Genomic DNA, 25,183 nt, shown 5'->3' on the forward strand with positions numbered 1-25,183 from the left:
TACAAAGATGATTCCTCTTTATTGAAATAGGAAGTATTTCTAGTTAAATTATTTGGCTCCACCATAACCACAAACACCTTCCATGTGGTCCTGTCCACATCACTGGGGCTGAGCGGCCCTGGGGAGGATGCGCTTAGAGAAGAGAGATGAAGGACATTAGCAAGCTCAGCACCACAGCAGTAGACGTCGCCTTTTCAGCGCTGTTTGAGTGCCAGTATTTCTCATATACGTCATCCAGGACTGAAAGCACAGCCTCCATGGCTTCCTCGCAGGTAGCCTGAATCTGAGCTTCTGGCAGAACAAAACCATAGGTACCATTGTCCCTCAGCTCAAACGTGTATGAGAAGGGGATCCCGATATCCTGGGCCCAGTCTCTTGAAGACCCTGATGTGGCATCTACAAATGCAAACATGGAGGCAGAGTTGGAAGCTGTCCTGTGAAAGATTTCTATTAGCCATTTCAGGGAATAGAGGTTCAACCTAACAAAGTAAATAAACTCTTTCATATTAAGATTTTGTGAGTAGGTGTCTTCTTCCTCTCCTTGATATCAAGCCCCTGTAGGGCAGGAATTACGTCTCGTTCAGCCTCTGTCTTCCTTTGCCCTCCCCACATTAGCTAGCATTTTGCCTGGCACATAGCAGAGGTTTTGTTGAAGTGTCTTAACTGAATCAAAGACAAGACTATCTAATATTGAAGGTAAAAGTGAACTGGCAGATAAAGGAACAAGAAGCAAAATGACCAATAGGAAAAATATTAGGAAAATATGACCTCGGTGGTCCTCCAGTGGGTAGAGGAAGCAGTAGTTGGGGATGGAAAAAGCAGTGCTCTCTCCCTTCAACTAAATCCTCTTTTTAAAAAAGATCCTCTCTCCAGGCCCCATCTGCTTTACTTTCTTAGCCTGATGGTCTTCTGGGAACTGAATCAACTGACCAAGGGTCCCTAGGGAACATCTTTCCTGTTAACTCCTGTGTCTCCTCACTGCCCGCTCTTTTTAACTGAAGCCAGAGGGAGTTCTGAGCCAGTGTATTAATTTTTGCGTTGTGCTCACACCTTATCCCTATTTTATCCTTGGTCGTTTTGATTTGTACAACTTTCTGTTGATCCAAGGAACTTTTCTATCCTGTCCACCCCACTCCCCAAAGCCCACTGACTTTTTTGTGCCTTAGATACTATTGAAGAGGGAAAAAAAAAGATACTTACATAAAATATCTGCACTCGATCCAACTCTATAATTGGTTCCATGCTTTGCTTTCAATGCATTTGCTGCCTTCTGTCCAACTTGGATCTGTAGGTGGGAAATGAAGAGACAGATATTTGGTGTTAAAAATAAATTCAACAATCCAGAGGGTTTGCTATTTTGTCCAAATCCATCCTCAGAGTTCCAAACCATCTTTCTAACTTCCCATTGAACATTTCTACCTGGGTAGCCTGCTGGTACTTCAGACTCAACACACTCAAGCCCAGTTTCATCATCTTCCCTACTAATAAGGCTGCTTTGATGTTCATAGTTCTGGCCTATCATGTGCCCCCAACATGTAAAATCCTATCATCTTTGACTCTTCTCTCAAATAGTTATCAAGATGCACTTCCAGTGTCATCACTTTATTTCAGTCTTATCACCTCTGAAATGGACTATTGTCATCTTCTAGTTTTCCATTCTCTTGCAAATCCTTAATCCCAATTGATCTCCCCTGCTTTCCAGGTGAGCTTTCATAGAGCAGAACAATGATCATGAACCTGCTGAAAAGCCTTCACTAACTCGTAGTTGCCCACTGAATTAAATACAAACTTCTCAGTCTAGGATTTGAGATCCTCTACCATATGGACCTAATGCACCTTCCCAACATCATCTCTAGATTCCACCCTAGATTATAGTCAAGCTCAAGTTCTCCCACAGTTCCTCAGACATGCCCCTGTTCCTCAGCCTCTCTGCCTTTTTTCAGGATATTCCCTCTACCTGGGATGCCTTACCTCTCATAATGTTGAAATTCTACCCAACCTCAAGGGACCTCAAATGCCAACTACTCCATAGGCTTTTCTTGATCACCCCAACTGGATTCTCTCTCCCCACTTTTTTCTCCCACAGCCCTTTGTTCATACTTCTCTTATTACCCACCTCTTATTCTTCCTTAAAAGTATTTGATACTTCTCTCTCTTAGGCTCATAGAATAGAATTTCAGAGCATGAAATGACACACTTGGCCACACCTAGCACCATGTCACCTTACTACACTGGAAATCTCTCACAACTGGATGATTTCTAAGGTCTCAGCCTTGCTCTCTGCAGACCCTTTCCTGAGATCAGAGACACTAACTGAGGTCCAAGTGTACTGGCCATGCTCATTGGCCTTCGGATGAATGTCCTTGAGTACCTTTGACAGTCTAAGTATCCCCCAGCCTAGATTCCCTCATGCTACATTCTACCCACCTGATGGCACACCCCACTCCTTAGGTTCTATGTGAACACCACCAAAATCCCCTTGGCCACTCCTTGCCTGGACTGTGATCCACCATGGCTTTACCCCTTAGGGCAGCCTGCCTGCACTTACAGGTGCATCAGCTCCCCTGACGTCTGACTAGCGACAGGTCTAGTTTTAGATCCTGTCTCTCCTTTCCTGGTCCTGCACTGTCCAATTGAATCCTAAGATGTGACATGGTGGTGCCTGGGTCTCAGAGTGCAGACAGACATGGTGAAATTCAAAGGAAGAGTAGAAAAGGCAATAAGTGGTGATGAGATCACATGCGGCAGTGGTAGAACTCGGCACTTTCTGTGTGTGTGCTAAGATACAATGATAAATTGAACATGTTTGCAGGCTTGTTGCCTCGTTTCCACTCAGTACTAAGAATTTCACCTGCACTCTCTTCCTGAAAAGAGATTCCAAGTCTGCCTTAGTTCCTGGGCTTGTGTTGTCCAGAACTGAGATGATGGGTAGGAAGGGCTAAAGAAGAGGGAGGAATAAAGCTGGTTTTAATCATTTACACTAGACTCTCCACATGTATGAGAGCTGTTTGCAGAAAGAAGAGGAAATCATAAGGAGGAGAGGAGATTCAGAAAGGGGGATTTCTGGAGAGAGAAATTCTAGTAAGGAAGTAAGAATGAAGAGCGGAGTGAAAGGAGTCAGGGTAGCTGCTGTGTGTGAGTGAAATTAAAAGCATGAAGCCTGGAGAAAGAGTTGCTAAGATTTACCAGCTACACTCTTTTCTGAAGTCCTTCCAGAGTCTCTGGTAGAGATAGGAATTGTTTTAAACTATTTTTAATTCCCATGTGTTTCTGTGTTTCTTTGAATGAAACTCCATGCTAACTGGTCCATGTGGGGTCTTAACTTTTATTTGGGTTACGTAGAGTAGCTCCAGGCTACGTTTTCTATTCAAATGGTTTCTTCTATTTCTTGTTTTCTCCTTTCCTGCGGCTCACCCCAGACAATGACTCTTCCCACTGCCAGCCTTTACTTACTTTATCCTATATAGTTCCCTTTCCTCAAATCCTGGCTGTGGGGTAGGAGAGGGTCTTTCCAGTTTCCTCTTCTTTATTGACAAAAAGAATTTTTTTTTTTTTAATGATTCCACCAGGAATTACTATGGAGTCAGAAGTAGAGTCAGAATTACTAGGAGTCAGAAGTAGAACATATATGAGAAGAACACAGTTGTGATGCTTTGCTTATGGGTTTGGTCCTTTGTGAAAAGATGAAATGGAGATCCTGTAGATGCTGCCTTCTATCTCTAGGGGTGGAGCTCCTGATCATTCTTTTCTCTCCTTTTGACATTATACTGCAAGGCCACAGAGAGCCCATTCCTCTGCTATTCTTCTTCTCAGCCCAAAGGTACTGGCTAGACAAAAAAAAAAAAAAAAATCCCTTCGCTAGTAGTACATAATTTACATTGCTAAAGACCTCATGCCAGCTTAGTAACTTCTTCACTGGGCGCAGAGAATTTCCTATAGACATATTCTCAAGGCAAGCATCAGAAAGATTGATTAAGGCCCTGGCATGTGTGTAGGAGGACGGCGCTTGGAATGGGATCCAGGGGCTGATATGGAAAGAGTTCAAATGGAAAGAATGGCAGCATTGAAACATTAGACTTCTTGTAGCTACTCGATTTCCAGAGCAGTTTAGAAAGAGGCTATATATAGTTATATTTCCCCTATTTAATGATTGCCAAGTTGTCTATCATGCAGTATAATATTTATCATGATTTCTACAAATTTTTGATTTTGTAAATCTCTAGAGATTAATTACTAGTCTCTGGTGGTTGTAAATAGTACCAGAAATGGAAATCTCCTTGAACAGTTGGTGTGACGCTGTCTCTGTACACTCTATCAAAGCTCACCATTAAGAACCTGAAAACACTGCTAACTAGCTTCAATAAGTTTGACACATGGTGGCAAAATGTTCACAGTCTTTTTATGGAAGAGTCTTAGTGATGAATGTTATGCTAACTCTTCAGCACCTGAGAGTGTAAGAGAGACAGAATTGAAGCCATCTTTCTCAATTCTATTTACCAATCTCTACACATAGTACTGAAGGATTGCCAGTAATTCCCGTCTTAGAGTTCCACCTTCCAGGAGTGATGATGTCAGTGCCCCACCTCTAGCCTGTGGCCAGAAAGCTCTAACCTTCAGCCAGTCAGCAGCACAAGACCCCGTGACCTTTGAATACAAATCTTGCGAAATGACCACGTAGCCTCTGTTTTCCCATACCAAAAAAAAGGCATGAAATTCTCTAGAAAAATACTGGGGTATACAGGTCTCTTTTTTCTGCTGGTGGAAGGGCCAGTCCCATTAAAAGTTTATAATGGCCTGTCTTTGGTGATTCATTTGTGTTTGTCACAGAACCCTTTATGCAGAAAGTAGACACCTATGGCAAATACCACCAGAACCGGGAAATATGGAGGGCTCGATGCTTCTTGACTGAAATCTCTGTTTCTGCGGGTTTCTTTACTGAAGAAATAGACCTCCTGGGGCACAGAAAGGTGGAGGAAATAGGATGCAGTGGACTATGCATCCAAGTTGATGATGGCTCCCGTAATTTGCAAACCCTCCCTGAGTGGAGAGAGGCAGTGGTCAGATGAATGTGACCTCTGGAGTCTGAAGACATGTGTTCCAGCCCAGGCTCCCCCATTTACCGTCTACAGGGGCTTTAGAAATATAATTAACTCAAGGTCTTAATTTCCCCATCTCCAAGGTGAGCTAATTATATCGTCATGAGGATCAGATGAGATAATGTCCATAAAATCCCTTAGTAATTTTTAAAGTTCTAGGTAAATGTTAGTGATTTCCACCACTTGCAAAATGATCATGAAGAACAAAGGTCTATAGACAGTTGCAGGAAAGATATTGGGGCACTGCTGGGGAAGGGCTCCCTTCAGCAAAAATCTATAGCGGTTTTTCTTTTAGTGTACAGACCTGGGTTTTATGGGTCACCCTTCAGTGGGAGGGGATGAGACACAACAGAATCAATGGATCACCAGGCTTCTGTAATCTTAAGAGTAGAGCACGCTTAGCCCCCATCCAGTCCAATGTTTGTTAATAATGTCAAGTTTGTTCAAACAAAAAAATTTTTAAAAATATACAGGAAAAAACAAGTGTTGGGGAAAATATGGAAAAAATCAGAACTCTTGTTCACTATTGGAGGGAATGGAAAATGGTGTACTTGCTGTGGAAAAACATATGATGGCTTCTCAAAAAGTTGAAAATGGAATGACCATATGATCCAGCAACTCCACTTCTGGGTATATACTCCAAAGAATTGAAAGTAGGATCTCAAAGAGATATTTTTATACCTATGTTCATAGCTGCATTATTTGCAATAGGAAAAAGGTGGAAATAATTCAAATATCCATGATGGATGAGTAGATAAAGAAAATGTGGTATATACATGCAATGGAATAATATTTAGCCTTTAAAAGAAAAGGAAATTCTGCCACGTGGTACAACAGGGTTGAAGCTTGAGAACATGATGCCAAGTGAGATTAGCCAGTCACAAAAAGACAGATACTGTGTGATTCCACTTATATGAGGTACCTAGAGTAGCCAAACTCGTAGGGACAAAAAGTAGAATGTTGGTTGCCAGGGTCAAGGGGGATGCGAAGCTGCTGTTTAAATGGGTAGAGATATTTTAATGATGCAAGATGAAAAAGTTTTAGATCCGTTGCACTTAATGTGACTATACTTAACACTCCTGAACTGTCCACTTAAAAATGGTTTAAGATAGTAAATTTTGTTATGTATGTTTTACCATAATTAGAAAAAATTTTTTTAAATTAAGAAAAGATGCAAAATATCACAATTCTAAATTTACCCTTTCTTTGACTTATGTCTCTTGCTCTCAGGTTCACAACAGGGCAAAGAGCCCAGTTTTTTTCAGCATTTCACTGCCCACCAGGGCTTGGGTAAACACAGCTTCAGAGAAGGGCCCGGATAAGACAAAGCAGACTTTCCCTGCTTTGAATTTCGCTAGCACTTCCCCTTGCAAATATTCCTAGGCAAATACTAGAGGCAGAGTTTAGAAGAAAATAAAGCATTGTGTTTAGCAGGGAAGAGAACAGATATTATTTAGCCATGTTATTTTAGAGATGCCATATTCCACTAACAGCTGGCAAGTTCTTTAAAGCACGGTTCAAAAGCTATAATTGCTGAACGGGAGCTTCAAGAGAATTTACAGAAATGAAAGCGCATTCCTGCAGATGATTAACATAATCATCTCATTTATATTACACACGAATACCTAAGATGTCTCCCAACTTGACACTTTCCGAAACAGGTAGTTAATTAACGTAGGTAAAGCAGCATTTAACCTGAAGCCTTCCCAGCAGGCATCTGGCAAGGTGTGAAAAGCAAGAGTAAGAAAATAAGAAAGAGCAGAGGGGACGAAAGCAGGGCTGGAGCCAAAATCCTAGAAATGGAAATCAGGAAAAGGAAGGCAGGGTCCTGCTGAGGCTTCTAAAGGCTTTGGCACTATGGTCTTACCAGTTCTTCGTGGTTACTTGGTTTATTTGTGGTGTAGCCATAAGGCAGGAGGATGAGCTGCCCATAAGAGTGCATGGTCAGGAAGCACACAATGTTCTCCTTCTTGCTCTCTATAAAGCTGGAAACAGCTTTTGTCTCTGGTTCAGACACAGGTCCTGTCCCACAGAATGTTAATTCTTGGCAGTTGTGAGATGCGCCGATACCTGAAATATAAAGGAAACCCCAAGGAAGGCATCACGAGCTCTGCTTAGCACTGACCGAGGCTAAGGGAAGGACCCATCCTTGCTCAGGGCATCTGTAGATGGAATCTAGGCTTGCCTCTGCTTGTCTAAGTTAGTCCTGGTTAAATAAGTCAACTTGGATAGTCATTCAAGGAGGAACTCAGAAAAGCAAGAAGGCTGACGTTCAGATTTAGAAACAAACTCCCAGAAAGGAAGATGAAAATGGAATGGCAATTTTACTAATCTTTCACTTAAACCTTTGGTGGGCCCTTAGGAACCAGCTCTCGGGTTCCAGGGTCAGACTTGGACATAGTCTCGTTGGTCTAATTCTCTCTCTTGTCTTACCGTCTTGAGTCTCATGAGAGCTATTCTGCAAGGATGAAAAAAAAAAAGCTATTTTGTAGTCTGTCATTCTCATCAATAATAAGGACCATCAACAGCACCTTTTACATGCTGGGCACTGAGCCCAGCCTCTCCAACATAGCATCTCACTGAATCTCCACCACAATCCAGTGATAAGATGGTATTACTCTGGGCCACATTTTAAAAATAAGACAAAACTAAGGCAAAGAGCTGAAGCCATTTTTCCAAGACCACACAGCTGCCAAGTATGAATGTTACATTTTGCCATCTGGTTGTTAACCAGACTGCTCACAACCATTCCCACCTCTATTTGCTTCCAATGCATTGGGCATGTTGAGATTCAGAAACATGAAAATGCCTTAAGGAGAAGAAAATGTTTGCCTTGTTTACTGCTGCACTCCCGCTGTAAAATAATCTGCAAGGGCGATTCTCTGATTTTTCTTTTCTTTATAACAATTCATATATTCAGGGGGGTAATTAGGTTTATTTATTTTTATTTATTTATAACAGAGGTGCTTGGGATTGAACCTAGGACCTTGTGCATGCTAAGCACACACTCTGCCACTGAGCTACAGCCTCCCCCTTAATAACTCATATATTTTAAAATGAAGTGATGGATTTCAAACATAGTCACACTGGTCTAGGTTTGCTTTACCCTTTTTTAGCCAGCCTCACTTGGAGACAGTCCTGTATTTGAGTGTTGCTCTTTTTACTGCATAGATAATATCATCTCTTTAGAGGGAATAACACTGATCAGGAAGTCCAGAAAGCTGTACAAAATTAGATATTTATTTCAAAAGTTATATATATGAATTAGTACTAATTCTAGTAATTCACCTCTTTCCTGGTTTCTCTGTTCTATTTTGTTCTTGTTGTTATTTATCAATTCATCTACTAAGTGTGTACTTACTACACCAGGATGCATTGAAATTTCGATTGAGATCTGTCCCAAAACATGTGCCATTATTATGGGACGAACGGGATTTCCTCCAAAGCCGATCCTGCAATAGGAACACAGGGATGTTGCCATTCTAAGGTCTCACAGATCAGTGTTAGTGACAATGGGTGGTCCTCGCACATGAAAAACGTTTCCTAGGATGGTCTGGAAGAACTTGCCTCATCACTCCGAAGCCTGTACATGTAATTTTTAGTCTCACAGATGGGCTAGCGGCCCCCAATAACAGGAACATCTGTATGACCCAAAGCGTACTTACATGGAAACCATCCAATTGGAGGGGTAGTTTGGCCTTTCCCTCAAGACCAGTTCAGCAGTGTCTGGTGCATGTGATCTGCTTAATCAGGAAAAGCTTCTGAGAATTGTATTTTTAAGTCCAAGTGATAAAGGATGAAAGGGAAATAGCTGGGCAGATGGAAAGACACTGTTCCAGGTGTATCAGAGATGGTCTCTGCACGTTTCTGGAAGCAGAAGACTGATGGGTGGAGATGAGGATGAAGACACGTTTTGCCAGACAAGCTGGGAGGGAAGGACTTGATTCACACATGGGCCAGAAAGGCTGTTGCAGAGAAAGGGGTCCTGCGAAGGGCCTCAGGGGGAGCCTGGGGGAGCAGGAGGAATTAACACTCTTTAGGAACTGGGGTCTTACTTAAGAAGTGGTATGCTTTAGAAACATTGCAAAGAGGAGGTTGTCTCCTAAATAAAAAAGTTTATGAGATGTTTTCCCCATGGTGTGCATGATCACAATGAAAAATGAAGGTTGGGTTAGTATTTAAAGATCATATGTACCCCTCATGATTCTAGAACTGATTTAAGGCAGACAGAGGGTAGTGTAGAAATTTTATACCAACATAATCCTTATCAGGTGTCATGCAATCCAGGAATTTTAAGGAGATGGAGTTGGAGAAATGTTGTCTGGCTGGAAAACTGGGAATATGTCAAAAACAAACAAACAAAACACATGTTCTGGACTTTTAAAAAATGCCTTCAGCCTCTTCAATCCTAAACTGCACTTAGATTGTTGGCTGGAAAATGTTGATTTTCATCCCAAACAAGATTTCTTCCTTTCTATGGTCACAAAACATTTTTATAGCCGTGGTGACTGAAGTCAGAAAAATGAACCTAAGTCAAGATCTAGCTCGTGGACCCATCCCAGGACCAGACTCGATAAACTCACAGTTGTCCAAGTATAGATGTAACCATCTATGTTAAGAACTGGAAGAACATAGAAGTCCAGGTTCTTAAGGAGCCGTCTTATCCTTGAGTTGTCTTTATAGTTTTGCAGAATCTAGAAATTTAATACAGAAACATTTGCAATGATCCTGGGGAGAGGTCTTTTCTCTTTTAATTTTCTAATAATTTCAACTTAATTATAAGAGGTGACTGCACATCTAACCACCACCCTCCACCCTCCAACCTAGCCTCAATTGTCCTATTCATTACGGTGGTCGTTCTGAAACTTTAGCATGCATCGGAATCACCTGGAGGACTTGTTGAACTATGGACTACCTGGCTACACTCCCCATCTCCATCCCCACCCCTAAGTCATTAGGTATGAGGCGGTAAGGTGGAAAACAAGAATTTGCATTTTTATCAGGTTCCCAGTTATGTTGATGCTGTTGGTCTAGGAATCACACTTTGAGAACTAACCCTTTGTGGGGTTCATTATGTTTGGGTTTCTGAAAAGACTATCACAAAAAGTCTCTGATATTAATTTTAAAGGTTCCTTATTCTCCCAAGGGCAAGATATAGGTAATATGCAAGAATTCACCGTACTGGGTATTTCCCATGTATTAATCTCTTAATCCACACAACAGACGCTGAAGTGGTCATTTCATATACCTTTTGCAGGTGAAAAACTAGGGGTCCTAGTGTGAGAAATTTTGCACAAGACTATTAGAAAGAGTCAGCGCCAGGATTCAAACTCATCTCTGACTTCCAAGATGTATTTTCTTCCACATTTAAATATATTTACCTTCCAACAAAAATGATTTGCGGTGCACTGGAAAGAGATCAGAACATCTAACTCAATTTTCAGTGAAGCTACTTATTAATTCCATTTCCCTTGGGGTGAAGGGGTAGCTCAGTGGAGAGGTGCACTGTCAACATGTGGAAGAAGTATGCTGTCCAAATGGCCGAGTCATGACAGGTATTTTGTGGGGTGGTTAACCATTATGAGAAAGTTAAAGACACTTACTTCTTTCACAAACCACTGGCAAAAAGCAGGAGCAATCCATTCCCTGGCATGAATTCCACAGTCCATCCAAATAATCTTCTTGGGGTTATTGGATGGTTGGCTGATCTAAAGGGGACATTTGTGCTCCATTACCAAACAATTACTTATTATCACAAACCACTGTGCAAACTTAGCAGTTTTTTTTTTTTTTTAATTTCCCTAGAGGTACCTGCCTTCTTCCCTTTCCTTTAGAGAATCCTCCACTCCCGGCTAACCCATTCTTCTTTCTCCTCTCCCCATTTATCATTCTTGTACATCAGGTCAGCCACCAGGTCAGTGGGGTAGGTAGGAATGAACCTGGAAATTATAGATTCTCTTTGGTGGAGAAAAAGCTGTGAACATGCCCATGTTAGTAATAGTCACATCTGTTTTGGGTTTGTGAATGGCCAGGACTCATACTGTTCACTGAATACTACTGGGAACTGGGCTGCTGAAGGCTCTCCCTCTATATCTGTGAGAAACTTGCACATTGGAATAAATATGGGGCTGGAGTCATCATATTCAAGAACTTTATCCTTTTATCCTCACCCATTTTCAAAGTTTGCTGGCATAATTCCTGATCCACCTTTTACCTTAACTCTCTCCTATAATTACCCCTTTTATGAGTATATGTACATGATCATATGTTTATCTTTATTGCCTCCTTATTATGTACCAGCTCTATTCTTTAAAGTATGTCCTGAGCAAAGGATGTTTAAATGCCTTTTCGGCTGACTCAGCTCAGCGTGTGATGGCCTATCTAAACTCAGGTAAGTAAGTGGCCCACACTTAACATATTAACCAATTACTCAACTCCTGGGTAAATTCTATTTCAAGCCAATAGATATTTTTGTAGTTGTAGGTAACTGTCAAATTTGTGAGTGTGTTTGTCAGTTAACTCATCTATGGAAAGTATTAAGAGGACAGCAAACAAAGGCATGCCAGTTCTTGATGCCGAAGTGCTTAAGTGCTTTGGTGGTGGTTCTTGAAGCACAGTTGTGGGCCAGCAGGACCAGCATCACCTGGAACTGGGAAGTGCACTGTGGCTGGAAAACTTGAGTGGGCATCAGGGTCACTTGGAGGAGGGCCTGTTAAAACCCAGATTGCTGGGCCCACCCCCAGAGTGTCTGATTCGGTGGATCTGTAGTCGGCCTCGAGAATGTGCATGTCTATCAAGTTCCCAGGCGATGCTGATGCTGCTGGTGCAAGGAGCACCCTTTGAAAACCAAAGGTTAGGTGCAGTGCTTGTCATTCCTGCCTGCTCATTAGGATCACCCAGGGAGCTCTCAAAGCGTGCCTGGGCCCCATCCTGGAGCAATTATCTCAGAATCTCTGTGGATGGGGCCCAGGCATGAGTATTACTTGAAAGCAGCCAGAATTGAACTATCACTGGTCCAAAACTGAGAGACCGGCCCTGTGGAAAGTGGTTATTCAGCCTCAAACACTTTTCATCATGTCACACGCAGAAGGGGCAGAGAGCCTGGAGCCTGGGTTAGCCCTCTGACTCTGCTACAATCCGGCTGTGCGATCTCGTACAAGTCCTTTCACTCCTCTGGGTCTTTGTTCCCTCATAAAAATGAAGGAACCAAAAATGAAGGTTGTCTATGATTTCCAAACATTTTTATGGAGGAAAAAAAGTTTTAAAAAAGAACAATTTTCTAAAAACTCAAAATACACATAAAAAGGGAACTGGCTTTGGTGGAAGCATGAGTGGGGATTTCCCCTATAGGCAGGACCCCTCTCCCACTCTGTGGGGGCACGGAGACACCCAGGCCCTGACAGAGCACAGGCTGGAAACCACTCAGCCAGAACGTCTAAAGTCCTCTCCAGCCACCAGCCACGATTTTAAGCTCCCCAGTTTTAGTGGGGATGAGAGAGGCCCAGCATGAAGAAAGCTAAGGAAAAAATTCTTACCTCGGGGCGTTTATTTTTAAATCCTACCCACATGGTCTCACCCAACCGTTCCAAATTCTCTTTACTCCCTCCAGAACAAAACTCCATGCAAATGAATAAGGTGTAAGCGTTTACAAGTTTTGAATTTTTAAAACCCACTTTGAGGTGGAAAAGTCAAAGTCTTTCTGCCCTGCTTCTTTTAACCTTGTCCATATTTCTCACTCGAGCCTCGATCGTCAACACGTAGCCTTGGATGGGGCAGGAGAGACCCCTGAAATTCCCAGCCTCTCACTCACCTTCAGACAATACATGGGCCGGCTCTCGTAGGTCATTCCTAGGAAATGCTGTGTCACCACTTCTGTGTACTTCTCCCTTATCTGACTCATCCACTGATAGATCTGAAACAGCCAGGGAGAAGCGAGGTTATCAGTAAGAAGACTGTTTGCTTGCCCCTAATTAAGATAACTGCTTCTTTCATCAAGACACTGAACTCTGAACTCTTTGCTCTTCATTTCAACAGCTGTGCACTAAACAAACTAGAAGACTAAACCAACGAATTATGACCACCCCCGACCCACCATGTTCTTTAAAGATTTACTCTGCCATCTAGTCTTAGGACATCCTGTTGAACTTTACAAGTAAATGATTGAGAATAATCAATTGCAACAATCCACTATAACACTTCTGAAACATTGTACAATAATGGCCACCAGACTTCCAGATTTCCCGGTGGCACTCAGTCATGCCAGAAGTTTCAGGTCAAGTCTATTTTGTGGGACCTTCTTTAGTCTTTATGACTCCCCAAAATATCTTTAGCTAATGTCCATGTATCCAAAATTAGAGAAGACCTGGGTATGCCCTTCACCAACATGCCAGCAGAAGTTTCTTAATCAAGCCAAGTCAATCACTTTATTTCAGCTGAATACAACTGAATAGATGTTGATTTAATTACAAGTCCTAATGCCGTGCTTACAAAGGAAGGGTCTTAGACTTCTGCCTGTAAGTCAGTAATTTGGGGTTCTAGAAGAGAGAATGAAATAAAGAATTCACAAAGGTAAGACATATTAAGCTAGTTATCAGCATGGGATAGGATACCTCCCACACTCAATTTTGGTATAGTTAAAACACCTGAATGATGAGTTATGGTACATATAATAATTTGGCGTAACAAATATTCTATTTGAAAATTCTTGTGTCTCAACTGAAATTCATCTTAGCATGGAATATCTACAGATAAAAGGCATTATTATAACAGTAAGAGGACTAACAAATCATCACATGAGTATTGTGTGTGCTTCTGTGTTGGGCTGGGTCAGACGCAGGTGCCTTAAATCTCTGGAGAGACACAAACTGCAGCAGCAATTGTTCATGCTTAACCAGTAGTAGTGCAGTTTTTTTCACTCTTACAACAAAGCTGCAAGATAGGCATCGCTACTCCCATTTCACATATGAGGAAGTTGAGGAACGAAGAGGTTAAATGTCTTGGTCAAGGTCACAGAGCAAGTGGCCAAGCCAGGTGTGACTCATCTCTGATACCAAAGCATACACTTCCCGTGGGTCTTACTGGACCTTGTTCAAAAATCTAAGAAACTTTGGGATGATTGTTATAGAAGAAAATGTAAATTCTTTCTTGTACTCTTTGAAAAAAATTCTGGAAAACATTAATATATTCCTCAATATGGAGGAAATAAATGGTAAAGCCGGGTTGGAGGACAACTTGTACATTTATATCAAACACGTATATTTACATACCCTTTAACCTCATAATTCTATTTTTGGAAATTTATACTTCAAAAGAAATTTATACTTCACAATATCACACACACTGCATATATTCATATGTACATTTTACCATATCCAGTTTCAGAAACCACTGAACTTAGCAGCAATACAAATATTTCTTTGGGAAAAAAAAAAGTTTTCCCCTCTTGAGAGCAGCTGCCCGTGTTTCTTGCATCCTACTGGAAATAATGCCACACTTTGGGGCTAAATATGATTCAATCAGAAGTTTTCTCCACCTTCCATCCCACATCTATATACACATTGGCCCTGCCCTGCTTAAACCAGCTAAAGACTTGATGAACAAGAGTAAAGGTTCATTCTGATCCCCGTTTACACTATCAAAACTGGTTCGGGTGTTCTTTTCTTCCTTTTTCTTTTTGTTGTTGATTTGCCTTTTTATTTCATATCGCCAGGATTTGCATATTTAGTGGTGGTGGTCAGGGAGTAACAGTTGGGAATTCCTTGACCTTAGTGCACAGACAAATATCAGTTTCACATCCTGAGGCTCTCTAGTCCATGGATATTAGCAGTGAACTATCCCTCACTCATCCTAAAGTAGGTTGTGACCACCACCAACACCCCCATTTTGTGTCTTTGCTTACCTCCTCCATGGGGTGGTATCTGTTATAGGAATATGTCTCCAGGCTCCTCCATGGACTCACTATCTCATCCACAACTTCTTGTCTGTGTTGTGCCAGGGATCTGCAAAGGGAAAAAAGTCAGACAAAACACAGTGAAGAGACCAGGATATCATGAGGGTTATCCTAGTCCTTGATGAAAAAAGATAGTTGGAAAAGATACAAGAAAGCAAAATGCACAGCATTTTGAGGACAAAAGTCAGTAATAAAGTCTTGCCTCTGTGACTTACTAACTGCGAGAACTTAGGTACCACTGAGTCCTTCTGGGCCACAGTTTCCTCATCTGCAGGATGAGAAGAGCCATTCTAACCTTGCCGGGAGGCTGGGATAATTCAGCAAGATGCTGTAAATAAAAACACTTAAAATTTATAGAAGAGAGAATAGCTAAGATTTACTGAACTGAAACTTACTATGAGACACTCACTGGTTTAAGCAATTTAATTCTCATTTACTTCTCTCGAAAACTCCAAGATAAGGTACTCATTATCGCCATTTCAGCAATGAAGAAACTGCATCACAGGGAAATTGTTATTGGGATTTAAACCCTGACAGCCTGACTGAAAAGCCTGAAATATTAACCACAATACTGCATATAATTCTAAGAATTTTTATGCAACAGTTCTTTATAAATAAACTTTATTTTTTAGGTATGTCTTAGGTTCACAACAAAATTAGATGAAAAATACTGAGAGTTCCCTATACCTGCTGTTCCCCCACACACACAACCTCCCCCACTATCGAAATCCCACAGCAGAGCGGAACATTTGTTGTAAACAAGGCACCTACATTGACACATTATTATTTCCCAAAGCCCACAGTTTACGTGAGGGCTCACTCTTGGCATTGCACATTCTGTGGATTTGGGCAAATGTATAATGACATGTATCCACCATTACAGTATCACACAGAACAGTTTCACTGCCCTAAAAATCCTCTGTGATCTGACCATTCATCTTTTCCTCCAGCCTAACCCCTGGCAACTGCTGATCTTTCCATTATTTTGACTTTCACAGAATGTCACACGGTTGGAATCATACAGTATGCAGTCTTTCCAGATTGGCTTCTTTCACTTAGTAATATGCATTTAGCTTTCCTCCATGTCTTTCTATGGCTTGATAGCTCATTTCAAACTACCACACTTTATCTGCTCACATCAAGATGTCAAAGAGGACATCTTGGTTGCTTCCAAGTTTTTGGCAATTATGAATAAAGCTGCTATAAACACCTGTGTGCAAGGTTTTGTGGGCATAAATTTTCAATTCATTTGGGTAAATACCAAGGAGCATGATTGTTGGATCATATGGCAAGAGTATGTTTAATTTTGTAAGAAACTACCAAACTGTCTTCCAAAGTGACGGTGCCATTTTGCATTCCCTCTAGCAATGTTTCATGTGTTTACTTGCCATCTGTATATCTTCTTCAGTGAGGTTTCTGTTCAGGTCCTTTGTCCATTTCTCATTGTTGAGTTTTAAGAGTTCCTTGTACATTTTGGATAATGGTCCTTTATCAGATGTGTTTTTGCAAATATTTTTTCTCACTTTGTGGCTTGTCTTCTCCTTCTCTTGACATTGTCTTTTAAGGGGAGAAGTTTTTAATTTTAATAAAGTATAGGTTATCAATTATTTATTTCAGAGATCATGCCTTTGGTGGTATATTTAAAAAGTCATCACTATACCCAAGATTATCTAGGTTTTCTCCTATGTTACCTTCTAGGAGTTTTATAGTTTTGCATTTTATATTTAGGTAATCCACTTTGAGTTAAGTTTTGTGATGAATGGAAGGTGTGTCTAGGTCACTTTTTTGCATATGGATGTCTAGTTGTTCCAGCATCATTTGTTGAAAAGACTTTTGTGCTATTGTATTGTCTTTACTCCTTTGTCAAAGATCAGTTGATTGTATTTTTGTGGGTCTACTTCTGAGCTCTCAATTCTGTTCCATTGATTTATCAGTCTATTCTTTCATTGATACACACTGTCTTGATTACAGTGTTAATTAGGCAGATTTATAATAAGTATTGAAGTTTAGGAGTATCAGTTCTTCAACTTTGTTCCTCTACTTCTACTTGGCTACTCTGCATCTTTTGCTATTCCTTATAAATTTTTTTTTTGATATCTACAAAATAACTTGCTGGAAATTTCACTGGGATTGCATTGAATCTATAGATTAAGTTGGGAAGAACTGACATCTTGACAATATTGAGTCTTCCTATCCATGAACGTGGAACATTTCTCCACCTATTATTCTACTTTGATAGCTCTCATTAGAGTTATGTAGCTTGCCTCACATAGATCTTGTACATACTTTGTTAGGTTTATACCTAAGTGTTTCATTTTGAGGGGTGATAATTTAAATGATAATTTTTTAAAATTTTAAATTCTATTTGTTCATTGCTAGTATACAGAAAAATGATTGACTTCTGTGCATTAACTTTATATCCTGAAACCTTGCTATAATTGCTTATTAATTACAGGTGGGTTTTTTTGTCAGTTCTTTCAGCTATTCTACATAGATGTCATCTGCAAAGACAGTTTTATTTCTTCCTTTCCAATATGCATACTTTTCATTTCCATTATTTGTTTTATGGAATTGACTAGGACCTCCAGGGCAATCTTCAAAAGCAGTGATGAGTGTGGAAGTCCTTGCCTTGTTCCTGGTCTTAGCAGGAAAGCTTCTAGTTTCTTACCATTGAATATAATGTTAGTTGTAGATTTTTTTCTAGCTATTCTTTATGAAGTTGAGGAAATTCCCCTCTAAGTCTAATTTACTGAGAGTTTTTATCATGGATGGGTTTTGTCAAAATTTTTTTCATCTATTGATATGATTGTGTACATTTTCATTTTTAGACTATTGATGTAATGGATTACATTAATTGATTAACCAATGTTAAACAAACCTTGCATATCTGGGATAAATCTCAGCTGGAGGATGTGGTGTATAATTCTTTTATATATATATATTTTTGGACTCAATTTGCTAACATTTTGTTGTGGATTTTTACATCCATGTTCATGAGAGATACTGGTCTGGTTTTTTTTTTTTTTTTTTTTTTGGTTTTTTTGTTTTGTTTTGTTTTGTTTTGTTTTGTCATAATGTCTTCGCCTAGTTTTGGTATCTGGATAATACTGGCCTCATAAATGAATTAAAAAGTATTCTCTCTGCTTCTAGCTTCTGTAAGAGATTATAGAGAATTGGTACAGCTTTTTCCTTAAATGTTTCATAGAATTTTCACCAGTGAACCAATCTGGGCCTGGTGCTTTCTGTTTTGGAAGGTTATTATTATTGATTCAATTTCTAAAATAGATACAGGCCTATTCAGATTATACATTTATGGTTGATATTTTAACAAACAGTTTACTAAAACTATTGAATGCCTCTCCTTTATGCCACATATTGTGCCAGCAAAATCGTGCACATTATTTAATTTATTCTTATTGCAACCCTGGGAAATGTCATCTTCAAATAAGAAAACTGAAGCAAGAGAAACTAAGTAACTTGCAGTCACAAAGCTAGTAAGTTACACAGCTAGTACTCTTATTTCTAAGCCACACAAATGTTTGATGAATGTTTTAGTTCCCTAACTAAAAGGCTTTATTTAAGTAAAAAAGAAAAAAAATCTTATATTTTCACTATGAAAATATACTAATTGATCATTCATTTACCCCATAAATATGTATGGAGTGGTTACTAGGTTAATAGCCCTGGGATGTGAGATTTTGGAGAAACTGGGGTGTGAACTTTTGGACAGTGACCCCGCATTGCAAGGAAAAGTATTAGAGATCTAATCAGCTAATGTTTTAATGACTTTTATTAATTTTCTCACATTTTTTCCTCTGAGCATTCTGGTATTATATTTACTCTTTCCCTAAGCCTTCACTTTTCAGTCTGTAAATTAAATAATACTACTTTCCCATAAGATTCTTATGAGGATTAAATAAATTAATCCATGTTTAAAAATGAGCAAATTTTGGACACTTAGTTAATACTTAATAAATGTTAAAACATAGTAGTAGTTCAAAAAAAAAAGCAAAGGAAGAAACCTATTTTGCTGCGATAATATTGAAAATAAAAATTATATGGAGAATAATTTAGCCATCTAACTGGTATTATATTCAAACAATACCAAACTACAAAATATTTTCAATAGAATTAATTAAAACTCAAATTCCATTCACATCTACAAAACTTCAGAAATCAGATTGACTAAATTTTAATTTTTTAATCTGGTTCATTTAGCACCATGTACCACAATCACTTACTGTCATAGAAATCCATTCATTTCTCTACACAATTCCATGACCTTAATTGTTACTAACATTAATAATAACAATCTGAATTTAGCAGAAGCTCTTTATCTTCAAAATTGTAAGTGTTTTATTGTTAAATACATTTTACCTTCTTCAGTTTGTCCAAATGAAAATCTCATGTGATACAACTGCCTAAGTAATGAGTTAAAACAATGAAATGAATTTTGGAAGGTGATTACAAGAAACGAATGTTAGTAAAATTGTGATAATTGAGGAGCAATATGTTTCTCTGTATGGTGTTGCAAGTTTGGTAATCCACATGTTCTCACCTCAGTAATGAATGTTTGTCGTATCCGTGATGCATGTAACGTGTTCAGAACACGGAATATCACGCTGAGGGAACTATGTAAATTACATGTCGATTGGGTAGAACTCGCTTTATGTAATATAGGGATTCATTTCTAATGTTTATCATTTATTTGATTTTTTTAATAAACCAGAGTGCTTCAGAATGAGCAACTGTAATATAGAAATATATACAGGTGTAAGCAATATGTTGAGGTTGATTGGTTCACAAAACATATTATTATTTTTATAAAGAAAATACATATACCCCTTGGTGTGTTTAAAATTTTTTAAAATTCAATTTGCAAGTACATTTTCAGGAGCACATTTCATGTCCTTATCAAATAATCAGCAAATATATATATTTTATAGTAACACTCATTAACCCTTATAGGGCACTGTGTTCTAGGCATCAGTCAAAGCATTTATATTATTATCTTATTTAATTCACCAAACAACCCAATAGGTGGGTACTCTTAGTACTCTATGCCAAAGTGATAATAGATAATAGTAACAGAAGCATATATGTCTTCCTCACAGAGCTTAAAATCTACTTAAGAGAATGAGACATCAATACATGAAAAGCAAAATAACTTAACCATTAAATAATGAAACATGAGGTGTGATAAGCTAGAGTCTGATAACCAGCTCAATGGTGCATTAAGCATATTGAGAACAGGAGAGGGAGAATTCCAAACTGAAGCATAGCCAGTAATAATAACCAACATTTTATGAGCAGTTATGCATGTCAGCACTGTTCTAAGACACATATATATCATCCTAACAACAGCCTTTAAGGTAAATACTGTTATCTGAGGGGTTTTTTTCCTGAAGATTTTGTTACAGAAGCTAAATTATACTTTTATTATACCCTAGCAAATAAGCATAAAATATTTATTAGCCTATTTTAAAAAATTGTCTGTCTATCTCTGATTTGGACTACAAAGAGAGCAAAATATGTCTCAGCATTAAAAAGTCATCGGGAGATAGTTTCAGTACTTTTTCAGAATGGAGAGAGGAAAGGGACTGAAGCAAATGAGAAGGATATTTTTTCAGTCTTTCCTTCTTTCTCATTCCTTGCACTGGCTGTCCTGCCAGGACATGAGCTCAGATCATTGGAGATTCTTTCACAGTGTTGGGAGGGGATGGTGGTTGTCCAGAGAGATGCTATTCCTTCCTTCATGTAGTTCACATAGTTCAGGTCATTCTTTATCACATTTATCTACTCAGTGGGTAGGACAGAGCGTACACTTAAAAAACAGTCCTGGTAGCTGCGAGTTCCTGTTTCAGTTGGGCTGATATTCCCAGGCAATGTACAATATGGAAGGGAATGAATGATAGGTAACTGGACACCATCAAGCATCAACATTTGGCTTTCTCCCAGCTAATGTCTGCAAAACGTGTGACTCTGGTGTCCCCTAAGCCCCGAATTGAATGACTGGGTCCATATAACATGCAAAAAAAAGTCAACCATAAGGGAACTGAGTGAAAACTCCTGATATTAAAAGTGCTTATCATTTTAACATGAAATTAAACAATACTTAAGCCTCAGAACCTCAAATACTTAGTCCAAGAAATGTTTAAACTATATACTTAGAAAAGGCAATTCCCAGTTTCTAGGCATTTCCTTGGGTGATGCATAATACATGTAGAGAGGGAAATAAAAAGCTGGCTAATCCCTCAAATCACCACCAAGTCTCATCTCACCAATCAAATGAAAAGATTATTGTACTTTGTGTATTTTTTAATAGGAATTCATAAAATGTTTAACAGAGAAAATGATCCTTTGGGGGTACATTATTAATAAATACTGCAGATCAACGATTGTCTGATGAAATTTTGGCTAGAATGTAAAAAGAGGCAAAAAAAAACTAATGAATATTGAGGCAGATTTTGTATTTTAAATACTTAGGAAACAGTTACATGAATATTTCATGATAGTAATGTATTTTCAAAGTTTTTTTCCCCTTCTTACAAAATTAACATATGCATATAAGTGGAAAATTTAGGAAGCATGGAGAGGAGAAAATTAGAAAAGAGAAGGAAGGAATAGTCCTCCATAATCCCACCTCCCTGAGTTAACCACTGTTGAAATTTTGGCATATTTCCTTTCAGTCTTTTATCTGTGCATGTTTTTTTATAAACACAGTGAAAATTATATCTATATATAATTTTGTATTCACTCCTTTTTATTATATATTCTACCAGAGACATTCTCAAACCAATAAAAACTCTTTATAAACATTATTTTTAATGACTGCACAATATTTGACAGAAAGTGTATATTTACATAGTATCATGTATTTAAAGATTGTCATCTATGCTGGATATTAAAGCTGTCTCCCTTTTCATTTTTTTTGCCATTGTAAATAATTCTGGAGTTAATGACTTTTTGCATCAATCTTTTTGCTCATTTCTGATTATTTCCTTGAGCTACATTTTAGGAATGGGATTAGTAGGTCAAAGAGGATGAACATTTTCAAGGCATTTGATTCATAGTGCTAAATCCCAAATGATTCTACAGATTTATACTTTTATTGGGAGTATGCTATATATATATGACAGACCACCTCCCTAAATGATCAAGAGAAAGATTGCAAAGCTTGTCATCTTTGTTAATTGTACATCTTCTGGACTGCCACTACGTCACACAGAATAAATGAAAAGTATCAATAATGGCAGCTAACCTATATTTCGAGTTCATAAGAGCCATATAAAAGTGGACATTATTTATATCAGTAAATAATAATGAAAATAAAACAATCAATAAGGACCAGGACTAGCAGATATGAAATATTTTTCTCAAGCAATGACCGCTGGAAGGCATCTTGTCTGAGTCTCATCTTCTGAGCCAAATCACTTCCGTAATTTAACCTGGGCTTGGCAATCATTTTTTAAAATAAAAGTTTTATGTATCGTCTTTGTAAAATATTTGCAAAACAAAGAATAGTTGAGGGGAAGGAAAAACAATTACCAACCAAAGATAATGATGTCCATTTGGGTACATATTTATTCTTTTATTTTTCTAAGTATTTTATTACATTTTGTATTCTGCATCTTTCCTTTAGCATAAAATATGCCTTCTCCCATGCTATCAAAATTTTTCATAATTATTCTTCTAATGGATAAATAATATTCCATTGTCATATGTCATGTATCAACATTTACATAACCTAATATGGGACATTTAGATTGTTTCCAAATATTATAATTTTTAATATAATCTTTATCTTATAAATAAAGCTGCATCTCAGTGCATACAATTCTTTCCATAGTTTGTTTTCTCAGTATAAATTTCCAGAAGCAGGCATACTAAGCCAAAGCATGTGTAATTTTAAGGCTTGTGATATTTTTAAGCAAGTTGATTTTTTTCAGTCAAAGCCCTATGACATGTGTAAGTCTTTTTCTCTGATTTACATATGAGGAATCTTAGAAATGAAGCTAAATGCAGTTTCTATATGAAACCAAGTAAACTGATGGAAAATATGAGATGGCAATGTCCGAACAGGTTTAGGCATCACGTAGATCCTGGATACTCTTTAGATATCCGAAATCAGACTGTCTATGAAGCTAAGGGGCAGGTTGAGGCCAGATGGTTAGTCTGGGGCAAAAATTGGAGTGGATTTCTATGTTCCGTGAGAGCAAGTTTGTTGCAAGATGCATTTAACCATGAAACAAAAGAGGAAATGCAATTTATAATCACACATACCTGATGAAATATACCAAATGTGCAGAATAACAAGCTATGTATGAATGAAGGAAAATATACTTTATATGGAAACTGCACACACACACAAAATGTTTAATATATGTTACCTATTCAAAGAAGTTATTCATGACGAATAGGGAGAGAACACAAAAATGGGCAAATGGCATGAATGAGCAATTTATAAACCAATGAAATGAATAATAAACCAAAAAAGTACTTAACCTTATAAGAAACCAACAAAATGCAAAGTAAGTCAGCTGTTGGTATTTTTCACTTGTCAACTTGGCAAATACTTAAAAAGAGCTTTCGTACACTGATGCTGACGTGTAAACTGATGCAACTTTTCTAAAGGATAATTTGAATTTTCCTCAGCTTCTAACCCAGTAATTCATCTTCTTATAACTTATATTAGGGAAATAAAGATTTGCAAAAAATTGTTATGTAGCTGGATGATTATCACAGCATTATTTGTATAAATAACAAAGTAGAAATCAACTCTGCCTTATAGGGTAGCAATGATGAAATATTATTAGTGATTGCATTATGTTTTAAGTAAATTAAGCATGTCCTAGGAAAATTTTTACAATACAACTTAACTGAAAAATTCTGGCGTTAGTACTGTATACATAACTAACTATCTATCCAAAAATAAAAACACTAACAGTAATTTTCTCTTGGTGAAATTATTTGGTAGTGTTAAACATTTTAAACATTTTCTCAGTAATTAGAATAATGTGACTTCCCAATTGAGAAACTATGTAAATGAAGGATATATAATTTTCACTACAATTTTCTTTTTTAATTACAAAACATGACATAGCTATTGCTATTTATCATACATTGTGGTAGGAAATCTTTGTTAGATATTTATTCATTTATTTACAGATTATTAAAGTAATGTTCAGTGATAAAACTTCAGTGATTATTATTTTCATCTCATGGTGTGTATGGGTGAGAAGATAGGAGAATCCAGATGCACTGATCTTGAAAAAAGTTTTCCATTTAGACAATCTAAATCATAACAGTCAGCCCCTCCTCCCATTTCACACTTACCTATCATATCCCAGCCCTCCAGGAACCAGCATCCCCAAGATATAAAAGGTTCCAAGCAGAGGCTTCATTTTTCTGCCAAGAGAGCTAAAAAATCCTGTGCTTCTCCTGCAGGTCAGTGGACCAAGTATCTCTGAGAAAGCATAAGGGCACAGGCTCCCACAATCAAGATAAGATAATTCAGTTAGTGTGTGTCTCAGCAGAAATAATATGCAAGCAATTGTTTCATTAACTCCCATCATGTCTTCAAAAGCACTTTTTAAAAAATAGTGGAAAACACAGCCATTTGATTTTTTTTTTTTTTTTTTTTGTCCTCTAAAACCAACTTTACACAAGCTCTTGGCCCCACCAGATCCAGAAAGTAATGCAAAGTCATCAGTTCTAGGAATCCCTATCACCTATAGTCAAGAGCCGATCACTCCTGCTTTCTCTTCCACACAGGTCACTGGGTACACTAGGCAGTGTGTCTTTTGCTCTGGTCATGATGGGTGTGGTTATTACTCAGGATCTCCACTCCTCTTTGCAATATAAGGCTTTATTTGGGGTCAAATGTCTTCTCTTGTTCTGATGGACAACATTACCAGCTTCTTAAACAATCTCAAGTATCTCTATACCCGAGCAGTGAAAATATGTTAAATCCTTTCCCAAGTGGATTTTCCCACACATTCCTCCCACAGAAAGGACTCCATCAGACACTACCTCCGCCCCTATGTTTTCAGACGAACCCAAGATATGCCTTGAATCTCAAACGGTGACCAGTAAAATAGACTCAAGTTAAGATCACTGTTAAAAGTTTAATTGAGCA

General features: G+C 38.3%; 1 protein-coding gene across 1 annotated transcript; it reads right to left on the bottom strand.

Annotated features, from left to right (window-relative positions):
* Positions 1-24,492, bottom strand: CPO (carboxypeptidase O). Its single transcript, XM_010985451.3, has 9 exons — positions 24,382-24,492; positions 14,995-15,094; positions 12,907-13,008; positions 10,700-10,804; positions 9,680-9,790; positions 8,458-8,548; positions 6,964-7,166; positions 1,201-1,285; positions 1-396 (listed from the first exon to the last, which is right to left on the bottom strand). The coding sequence occupies exons 1-9, from the start codon at positions 24,447-24,449 to the stop codon at positions 134-136; spliced, it is 1,128 nt and encodes a 375-aa protein (XP_010983753.3). The 5' UTR covers positions 24,450-24,492; the 3' UTR covers positions 1-133.
* Positions 24,493-25,183: the final 691 nt, after the last annotated feature.

Source organism: Camelus dromedarius, chromosome 4, assembly GCF_036321535.1.
Source record: "Camelus dromedarius isolate mCamDro1 chromosome 4, mCamDro1.pat, whole genome shotgun sequence".
Classification (NCBI taxonomy): Eukaryota; Metazoa; Chordata; class Mammalia; order Artiodactyla; family Camelidae; genus Camelus; species Camelus dromedarius.